This window comes from Heterodontus francisci, chromosome 24, assembly GCF_036365525.1.
Source record: "Heterodontus francisci isolate sHetFra1 chromosome 24, sHetFra1.hap1, whole genome shotgun sequence".
In the NCBI taxonomy this organism is placed as follows: domain Eukaryota; kingdom Metazoa; phylum Chordata; class Chondrichthyes; order Heterodontiformes; family Heterodontidae; genus Heterodontus; species Heterodontus francisci.
Genome location: NC_090394.1, coordinates 70,814,916 through 70,825,659, shown reverse-complemented (window position 1 = coordinate 70,825,659; position 10,744 = coordinate 70,814,916). Strand labels below are relative to the sequence as shown.

Sequence of the window (10,744 nt, the reverse complement as noted above, 5' to 3'; positions counted from 1 at the left end):
CTATCTAATTCCCCTTGAAGCCTCTTCCATCTACTAATATAAATGTACTGTAAATCATGTGAGGGAAGAAAGAACTTACATTTCTATAGCGCCTTTCACGACCTGAGGAGATCCCAAAGTGCTTTACTGCCAATTAAGTTCTTGTGAAGTGTTATAACGACTTGCAGGTTGGTAGGTAAATTGGCCATTAGAAATTGCCCCTAGTATAGGTAGGTGGTAGGGGAATATAGGGACAGGTGGGGATGTGGTAGGAATATGGAATTAGTGTAGGATTAGTATAAATGGGTGGTTGATGGTCGGCACAGACTCGGTGGGCCGAAGGGCCTGTTTCAGTGCTGTATCTCTAAACTAAACTATTGTAAAATAGGAGAAGAAATTCTTGATCTGCACCTAGAGTTGGTGAGGCTCCACATGGGAGTGCATATTCATGGCTTCCAATCTTTGTGCTTTTGCTGATCATATAAATGTCATTGCTTACATTTCCCCAACATTCACAACTTTATTTTTTAAAGGGCCCTTGTTAGCACATTGGAGGAGTTTATGCAATAAAGGTCACCTCCTGAAACAGCCAAGAGTGACTTACATCGAAACTCTGGAAGGTTGACCAGTTGGAACAGTTGATGTTTCAGGACATACTGTTGTTTGAAAACGCTTTCCATAACATTATTTCAATGAAACTTGAACCTAAATGTTTCTCACTAATCGATGCTTCATTATGTCCTTAATAACTTTGTGCATTGTCTGCATGCACGTTGCTACATTTTAATTCTGATAAAGCACATCTTTTATCAATCAGCAACTTCTACTCTACAAAGCGTAATTGCTTCATTTAAGTATGTAACAATCTATTCAGTCTACTGTTGCAGATCCAGTTTGGTTTTACTGAAACTTAGAATTTCCATTTTTTTACATGAACTTGTCCACTTTTGTTCAGATCCAGTAACATTGAAATATTTGGCATAAGATTACTTATTCAAGGCAAGTAAGGATGGGCAGTAAATGCTGACAACAGCCCAAGGATGAATAGAGAATAAAATGTGCAAGAAAAGATACAAATGAACAACAATTCCCAGCAGGCACCGCGGCCTGACGCAAACCTAAAGCCGGAAGTAGAAGCGCGCGTGACGTCAGTTCCAGGAGGGCTGGGCCTGCAGCGGGAGCTTGGAGTTGATGCAATGGGGGAGTGAGGTGGTCGAGGTCGGATCAGGCAGTAGGGTGAGTGGCAACCGGCGCTCGGGCTCTGGTAGAGGTTGGGAGTCTGAGGCCCCGGTTTGCTGTCAAGGACAGGACGCTGCAGTAAACAATCTCACGACCCGGGGGGAGAGGGCCCCACTAACAGAGGGGAGGGGAGAGAGCCCCACTAACAGAGGAGGGAGAGGAGAAGGAGGAGGGAGAGGAGGAAGGAGAGGAGGAGGGAGAGGGGAGGGGGAGGAGGGAGAGGGGAGGGAGAGGAGGGGGGAGCGGGGAGAGACCCACTAACGGGGGGGGGGGGAGAGCCCCACCAACAGAGGGGAGGGGGGAGAGCCCCACCGACAGAGGGGAGGGGGGAGAGCCCCACCGACAGAGGGGAGGGGGGAGAGGCCCACTAACAGGGGAGGAGGAGGAGGGAGAGGAGGAGGGAGAGGGGAGGGAGAGGAGGAGGGAGAGGGGAGGGAGAGGAGGAGGGAGAGGGGAGGGAGAGGAGGGGGGAGCGGGGAGAGCCCCACCAACAGAGGGGAGGGGGGAGAGCCCCACCAACAGAGGGGAGGGGGGAGAGCCCCACCAACAGAGGGGAGGGGGGAGAGCCCCACCGACAGAGGGGAGGGGGGAGAGCCCCACCGACAGAGGGGAGGGGGGAGAGCCCCACCGACAGGGGGGAGTGGGGTGGGAGAGAGCCCCACCGACAGGGGGGAGGGGGGTGGGGTGGGGGTGAGCCCCACCGACAGGGGGGAGAGGAGAGGGGTGGGGGTGAGCCCCACCGACAGGGGGGAGAGGAGAGGGGTGGGGGTGAGCCCCACCGACGCGGGGGAGAGGAGAGGGGTGGGGGTGAGTCCCACCGACGCGGGGGAGAGGGGTGGCGGTCAGCCCCACGGACGGGGGGGAGAGGGGTGGGAGTGAGCCCCACGACTTGGGGAGGGGGAGGAGCCCCACGACCTGGGGGAGCAGGGGGGCGGGCAGTGAGCCCCACGACCCGGGGGTGAGGGGTGGCAGGGAGCCCCACGACCCGGTTTGGCGGTGGGAGGAGGGAGCCCCACGACCCGGTTGGGGGGGGGTGGGGAGCCCCATGACTCGGTTTGGGGGGGGGGGGGGGGTGGAGGCGAGGAGGGAGCCCCACGACCCGATTTGGGGGTGGGGAGGAGCAGGGAGCCCCACGACCCGGTTGGGGGGGGGCGGTGCGGGGAGGGTGTGTGACAGATGGGGGTTTAGGAGGTTCCACTTCGGCCCCGAGATGGGTGGGGGATTGATTGTTTTCAGGCTAGGCTGGGTGTGGGGATTAGATCAGTCCCCGTGGCAGCCTGCCCACTGGGTAGTGGCTATCACAGTCCATCCCCCTCCATGGCAGTCCTTGGAGTCCAGAAGCTTTTTTTCAGTGTAGTGCAACTTGATGTGACAATGACTGTGCTCTGTTGACATTGTTTTCAAATAATCATCATCCTCCCATAGAGTCACTGCTGCTTTTAATGTACATAACAGGTTGCCAGTTTGTATCATTTGACAGGTGTGAAAAAAGAAAGGGTAACAGTGATTATTTTAGATCTTAACCTGAGCTGCAGTGCGATTGTGAGCAGTTTTTTGTGTGCCAGAGATCAAGATTGGTTTGTTATTGGAAAATGTGATGGATTTAGACTTTGACTCCAAAGTAACACAGCTGATGTTTTTCACACCATAGCATTCAGTCGTTTTTGGTTTTAGTGCCCTACAGTTTCCTCGTATGTTTATGCAATAGTATTTTTGCATGTATAGATTGCTGCAGTTAATGTGTATGCTTTCTAGCTATTAATTCGGAATTTTTTTTCCTTTTAGCATCTGGTTTTTCATGCATTTCTGTGAAGTGCCTTGGGATAATTTGCTATATTAAAGGCATTATAATCAATACAAGTTATTGTCGCGTGTGTGCTTGCTTGATTTTAAGCCTGTTCTTACACTCCGTGGCGAAAGTTGGGGAAAAGATTGATCTTGCGGTTATTCTAGTCCAGTTGCTGTAGTGCTTGTGCTGATTTTGTCTGACAGTGAGGTTCTGAGAGTGGATTTCTAACTGATTTCTGCAGCAGGTGCCTTCAGTTGGCTGCTGGTCACTGCTGGCTTCAGTTAACTAATAGTTTTGCAGGAGACCAGACCTGGTCAGTGTCTTGAAATGGCTGTTGGTTAGGTGATCAACATTGTGATACAAGTCTCTGGGCACAATGTCATTGGGACGGCGTAGATTTCAGTTGAACGAGTGCAGTTGGTGGAATCTTTCCTTTTGAACTTGTGGGCAGAGCTGCCTTTGGACGTCGGGGCGGTTGAACTAGTGTAAAAGATATCAGATGCTCGAGCATAAAGTAGTTACAGGCGCAACCTGTGTCTAAATTTCCGCAATCATTTGTGTTACTGGATTTGACTGTGCCAGGTTAAGCTGTTATCTGGTATCATGAAAACACTCCAGTCTGCATTGTTGCCACTAAGAATTTATTTAAGTGCAATGGTGGCATGTGAAAGGTTAATGCCATGTATGTTTGGACTGAAAATTACATCCATGGCCCAATTGGTTGAAGAGAGCGAAACGGAATAATAGGTTGTCAGTGATAGTGGTGGGTGGGAGCATTTGAGGAGATTTATCTTAGACGTTGTATAGTGCAATACTTGAGTGATTTCTGCCCCCTTTAGCATTTTGGCATCAGTTTTTGCAAATTAAATCTAGTGCCGGCACTCAACTTGGTTTACTTTCTGTGTGCAAAGTTGCTGATGGAAATCCAGAAGCTGGAAGAACAATTGACACATTACTGGAGATAAATGTTGCTTTTTTGTGTGGAAAGATTGACCGTAACAGCTAAGAAACTTGTGTTTGCAGTCGGAATCGCTGCTTCCTATGTGCGTCTGATCGAGGTCATTTGTGGAGGCGGTAGCTAAAGTCTCTCATTCAAGAGATTACACAGGAGCGAGTGAGTTCTGGATCTTTCTGAAATATCAAACCAAGTCTGGCATTGCTTGCCTCCAAGTGTGTTGCGTTGACAGATCTTCTAATGAACCTGTTGACAGAACCTTCCACTTTAGGTGATGCGGTTCTTGAATAGACAGTATGTGGTAGATTAAACAGAATTTCAGAGCAGGATAATGTATAGCTATTCCTGTGTGAATCTGAGTAAATAATTCAGTGACAGTGCCCTTGTTGCTGCCGACTTAAACAGGAGGAGGCCATTCAATCCCTCGTGCCTTTCCCCTTTTCACGACTGTTCTGCACCTTGACACCATTTACCTGCTTTTGCTCAGTATTCCTTGATACCCTTACCTAATAAATCTATCGCCCTCACCCTTGAAAGCTTCAATTGTCCCAGCATCTTTAAATTTTTAGGAGGGAGAATTTCAGATTTCCATTTGTGTGGAGAATTGCTCATCTGTGACAGTGCATCCCAGCGTAAGGCACTGCTGTTGGAGGTGGAGAGAGTAGGAATGAGAAGTTGTGTGAGCTTTTGTGCTACGTAACAATTTAATCTTGCCTCATTTAAATTTGGGGGAAAGCTGATCTTGTTTCAATTGATTGGGGTGAATTATTCCTTGTGGAGTTTGACTGCTGTGAGTAATCCGCAGTAACACAGCTAGGAAGGCAACCAGTGCAAAATGAGCTGTGAAAGTAGGATTGTAGTTTTCCAATTTCTAATAACATTGGTATCATTACTGACGCAACAAATACTGATTAGTGTCTTGAGGGTTAAATTAAATTGCTTTAATTTCCTATAATGTTACCCAAAACAAACTTGTACATCCGTAACATATGCATTCTTTTGAAGGGTCCATGTAAATTTTTGTGACAGGAGCCTTGGAGTCAAACATGCCTGACTTGAATTTTGTTTCTGGCCATTTTCATACTACTTTGTAGTAAAGAAGTTGAGTGTTTGCATTGGCTTTATTTTCATGCTAAAAAGGCAGACTTGAAATCCCCGAAAATAACCCAATTTACTGAGGTCACATGGGTTGTCAAAATATTCATTTAAAATAAGTGAGTAGAAAGATATGAAAAAGCTCAATAAAATATATAGCAATGTAGGAAAAATGCCCAAAAAAGAGGTAATTTAAAATGACTCTGCACCATGTTTGTTTAATCTGAACACACCATGCAGGATGAACACACGCCGGGTGCTCCGGTTTCCTCCCACAGCCAAAGACTTGCAGGTGATAGGTAAATTGGCCATTGTAAATTGCCCCTAGTGTAGGTAGGTAGGTGATGGGTAATATGGGATTACTGTAGGGTTAGTATAAATGTGTGGTTGTTGGTCGGCACAGACTCAGTGGGCCGAAGGGCCTGTTTCAGTGCTGTATCTCTTAAAAAAAAATAAAAGCAAAATACTACAGATGCTGGAAATCTGAAATAAAAACAAAAAGTGCTGGAAAAACTCAGCAGGTCTGGCAGCATCTGTGGAGAGAGAAGCAAAATTATCGTTTCAGGTCTGTGACCTTTCATCATAACTGGCAAAGGTTAGAAAAGAATTGGGTTTTGAGCAAGTGAAGGGGAGGGGGTTGGGGGGAGAGAGCAAAGGGTGTTTGACAGGGCAGGAGAGATTAATTAACAAAGCTGTCCTGGGACAAAGGCAAGGCGTGCATTAACGCTTGTGGTGGAAGACGAAGCATTAGTCCAGAGAGAGTGTTAATATTAAAGTAATGAGCAGCTCTGACTGCATGAAAAGCAGCAAAAATAAAATATTTTTAAAAAGGCCAGTCATGCTCTGAAGTTATTGAACTCAGTGTTCAGTCCGCAAGGCTGTAGAATGCCTAATCGAAAGATCAGGTGCTGTTCCTCGAGCTTGCATTGATGTTCACTGGAGCAGGCCAAAGACAGAAACGTTGGCATCAGAGCAAGGGGGGAGTGTTGAAATGGCAAGCAACCAGAAGCTCGGGATCATACTTTCGGACTGAGCAGAGATGTTCAGCAAAGTGGTTGCCCAGTCTGCTTTTGGTCTCCCCAATGTAGAGGAAACCGCATTGTGAGCAGTGAATACAGTATACTACATTGAAAGAAGTACAAGTAAATCGCTGCTTCACCTGAAAGGAGTGTTTGGGGCCTTGGATAGTGAGGAGAGAGGAGGTAAAAGGACAGGTATTACACGTCCTGTGATTGCATGGGAAGGTGCCAAGGTGTCGGGGGTAATGGAGGAGTGGACCAGGGTGTCGCGGAGGGAACGATCCCTTTAGAATGCTGGTGGGAGGGGAAGATGCGTTTGGTGGTGGCATCACACTGGAGATGGCGGAGGATTATCCTCTGGATGTGGAGGCTGGTGGGGTGGAAAGTGAGGGGAAAGAGAACCCTGTCGCGGTTCTGGGAAGGAGGGGAAGGGGTGAGGGCAGAAGGGCAGGAAATGGGCCAAACACGGTTGAACGCCCTGTCGACCATGGTGGGGGGGATTCCTTGGTTGAGGAAAAAGGAAGACATGTCAGAAGCGCCCTATCAAACACCTTCCCCTTTGTTCTCTCCCCCAACCCCTTCACTTACTTAAAACCTAATTCTTTTCTAACCTTTGCCAGTTCTGATGAAAGGTCACTGACCTGAAACGTTAACTCTGCTTCTCTCTCCACAGATCCTGCCAGATCTGCTGAATATTTCCAGCACTTTTTGTTTTTATTTTACATTAAACATCAGTGTTTTACCATTAAAAGTGATCCACTTATCAACTAAAGCGTTGTTGAACAAATTCTGCCAGGTTGCTGTTTGTTGTTTCTTTGAATTTCGTTATATACGCCTGGTTGTGTGTCTTTTTGACTTGCAGATAATAAACTTCATTCTGTGAAAGTTGCCCCCAACAATGCTACAACTTCCATTTCCTGAAGTATATTCGGACCATTGACAACTGCTCGGTCATAAATATAAGATAGTCACTAATAAATCCAATAGGGAATTTAAGAGAAACTTTTTTACCCAAAAGGTGGTTAGAATGTTGAACTTGCTGTTGAATACATAGAGTAGTTGAGGCAAATAACTTTGCCTAAAGTGGAGCATAAATAATAGTATAGACCAGTTTGACCAAATGAGTGTACAGCGCAGCAACCGTAGTGACAGCTTTGGAGGTTTTGGAGAGTGTTTTAAGTTGCATAATACTTGGCTCTCAGTATGGGATGGGATACAGGCAGTAAAGTTTTGGATGAGTTGAAGTTTATGAAGGGTGGAGGATAGAAAGTTATCTGGGGCAGAATTGGAGTAGTTGAGGCTGGAGGTGACTGAGGCATGCATGAGCGTTTGAGCGGTAGATGGGCTGATGCAGCGGTAATGTTGCGGAAATGGAAGTAGGTGATGTTTTGCACGGAGAGGATTTAGGTTTGTAACTTCAGCTTGTTGTCAAATGGAATACCATGGTTGCAAACAGACCTGAGATGTGGCTGTGGAGGGTGATGGATCAAGTGACAAGAAGATGGATTTTGTGGCTGGGGCCAAAACTTTGATCTTGCCGGTGTTAAACTGGAGCAAATTGTGGCTCATCCTACACTCAAATGTTTCCTTTATTTTTCCTCCAGTTTGCTCCCCTTCTCTTCCCTGCTGCCTCATGCCAATTTATGCACCTAGCAGCATTGCTTGATGTTCACTATCCTGCCCAAGCTCATCTGTGAGCATATAAAGCAAATACTAATGGGCAGCTTGATCATTGGATATCACAGCCCAATCCAGGTCCCATTTTCATTCAAAGTCCATATCTACGCACAAAAAAAAGATAAGATATAGATCAGTCATGATTTAATTGAATGGTGGAACAGGCTCGGGTGGCTGAATAGCCTCCTGTTCCTATGACTGTGACTGGCAAGCAACCAGGTTTGGAACTTTAGCCAAATTGTGCTGCCTGGCCCATATGTGCAAGAGGCCAGTTGTAGCGCTCAAATTCACAATTATGTGCCTGACAGAGTAGCAATATAACATGGGGACCTGCCTCGTGTGTCTATGGCTCCATTCTGCACCATGTAATTGGGGAGCTTTTTTACTTGATCTGAGCTGAAGGATAACTGTCCAAAGTTGTTCTCAAGTGCTTCTGGATATTCTGAACAGAATGTTGCAGAGCTTTGCTTGGTGAATGTGGGTAACACTTCCACTGATGGACGAACGTGTTTGATTGCTGGTCAGAACCGATTCATGACTTAATTGAAACTATATTTCATTTATTTCAGTTTAGGGAACTCCGTGACCATGTCCAAACCTACGAGCAAAGATTCATCCCTCCGCGAGCGATTCAAAAGCCTTCTGGGCATTGGCCCCCGTATTAACACAAAGCATGCGGAAAGTAAGCCAACGGAGTTCATAATCACGGGTGAAATACTGAAGGTATTGTGTTCAAATCTTAACTGGGCATGTACCCTGTTTACCTTTGCAAGGCTGTTTTGTCTGCTTCAGGTGCAATGCCATCGTCGAGTGTAATTCTTGGTTTTGTGTTTTCTTCAGGATCTGAATGTCGAGTGCGGACTTTACAACAGAATGAAAACCATCGGCCATGTTTGTGAGTTAGCCAGGACCAGGAAGTTTGAAGAGGTAAGAAAATCTTCAACATTCGTTCAGTAGACCCTTTTCATGATGTCCTCCACCACTTGTAGTAATCACAGTTTTTACAGTCCCACGGCAGTACCAATTAGACACCTGAAAAGGCAAGCACCGAAGTTATAATTCATTATTTATTTGGTCAAACAGTTGTTATTGAAATAACTGTGTCCCTTCCAGGGCAGGAGATGAGGCAAAACATGTTCATTTTACCTAGAAAGGTATGATCTGGAATACATTGCCTTAAAAGGTGGTGGAAATGGATTCAATAGTAATCATCAGAAGGGAGTTGGATATATACCTGAAATAAAAAGGTTTGCAGGGCTATAGGAAAGAGCAGGGGGAGTGGGACTAATTGGATAGCTCTTTTGGGTCTAAGGGGATCAAAGGGTATGGGGCGAAAGCGGGAACAGGTTACTGAGTTGGATGATCAGCCATGATCATAATGAAGGGCGGAGCAGGCTCAAAGGGCCGAATGGCCTACTCCTATTTTCTATGTTCAAAGCACCAGCATAGGCACGATAGGCTGATTGGCCTCTCTGTGCTGTATGATTTTAATTGAGATTTCTGCCGATCGTTTCCTTGCAGCACTGGAGTGATAGTTTCTATTCTGTTTAATGTGTGAATTGCCTCTTTTGTTCTTTGTGTGATTATAGCATGCGGTGGAAGCTGTGTGGCAGGCTGTGGATGACTTGATGTCTGAGGATCAGCCCCCAGAAGCCAGGCATGCAGTATTGCAGTTGATGAAGGCTATTATTCAGGGGCAGGTGAGCAATAGTGCTATTGTGGATCCAGTCTAGATTGAGACTGTACTTACTTGATACTTTTATTTCTGTTATTACAATATCAATCTTGTGAATTGAGGTTATTCCCTTTGTTGATGAAAATATTACTGATTTTAGTTACTTCTGGCATTCAGCATCTGATACCTCTGTAACATTGCCCGACACCACTCCTGCCTGAGCTTATCTGCTGTGAAACACTCATCCGTGCCTTTGTTACCTCTAGATTTGACTATTCTGATGCTCTTTTGGCTGGCCTCCTCTCGTCCACCTTGCATAAACTTAAGCTCATCCAAAACTCTGCTGCCCGTATCCAAACTTGCACCTGTGTTTGCTGACCTACATCGGCTCCTGGCCAGCAATGCCTCAATTATAAAATTCTCATCCTTGTCTTCAAATCCCTCTGTGGCCTCTTGCCCATCCCTGTGTCTGTAACATCCTCCAGCCCGACAACCCTCCCAGATCTCTGCACTCCAAATCTGGCCTCTTGCACATCTTCATTTTTAATGCTCCACCATTGCCTTCAGCTGTCTAGACCCATAGCTCTGGAATTCCTTCCCAAACCTCTCTGTGCCTCTGTCCTTTAAGAGCACTTGAAAAACATACCTCTTTGAAGTCTCACACCATCCTGACTTGGAAATATATTGCTGTTCCTTCATCGTTGCTATGTCAAAATCCTGGAACTCCCTCCCTGACAGCACTATGGGTGCAGTGGTTCAAAAATCTGACTCACCACCACCTTGAGGATAATTATGGATGGGCAATGCCTATGTCCCATGAACGAATATTAATAAAAACACTTTGTTCCTGTGTTGTCAGTTTTTTTTTGAATTCCAGCAGACTGACCTTTTGCAGCAAGCAAAATTTACAGGGCACAAGCCACTCCTTAGAAATGTAGTTGTAAAAATGTTATGGAACCCCCTTCTGTAAGGATTACTCCTTTAATTAGTTAAATGATTCTTCACAGTTCAGGCTCCAAGTATTGTTCAAATGCAAATTTATTACTCAAATACAGTAATTATTACAGTTACTCAAACTCAGGTTTCCTGCAGGCTCAAGGTGATCAGGCAGGACTTCGGTAGGCTGGACTTCCAGTTGTCCTGACAGCTTAACCCAAAATGCCTGTTACTTGTTCTTATATCTTCCCTCAATGTTAGTCCTCAGACATGATGCCCAGAACGTATATTGAAGTGAGGTTCCTTCTCACCAAAACCTCCAGATGCCAACAAAATGGCCATCTTGATAGCCCACCTCCTTCTGGAATGTGTCTTTGCAA

At 46.1% G+C, this 10,744-nt stretch overlaps 1 protein-coding gene across 1 annotated transcript in view; it reads left to right on the top strand.

The window, feature by feature from the left end:
• Window positions 1-1,130: 1,130 nt before the first annotated feature.
• The window catches only part of tsc2 (TSC complex subunit 2), a 100,906-nt gene continuing 91,292 nt past the window's right edge, over window positions 1,131-10,744 (top strand). Inside the window, exons 1-4 of the mRNA XM_068056538.1 lie at window positions 1,131-1,215; window positions 8,323-8,476; window positions 8,594-8,680; window positions 9,343-9,453. Of these exons, the coding sequence (XP_067912639.1) occupies window positions 8,342-8,476; window positions 8,594-8,680; window positions 9,343-9,453 (333 nt within the window). The 5' untranslated portion in view covers window positions 1,131-1,215; window positions 8,323-8,341. The remainder of the gene's footprint in view (window positions 1,216-8,322; window positions 8,477-8,593; window positions 8,681-9,342; window positions 9,454-10,744) is intronic.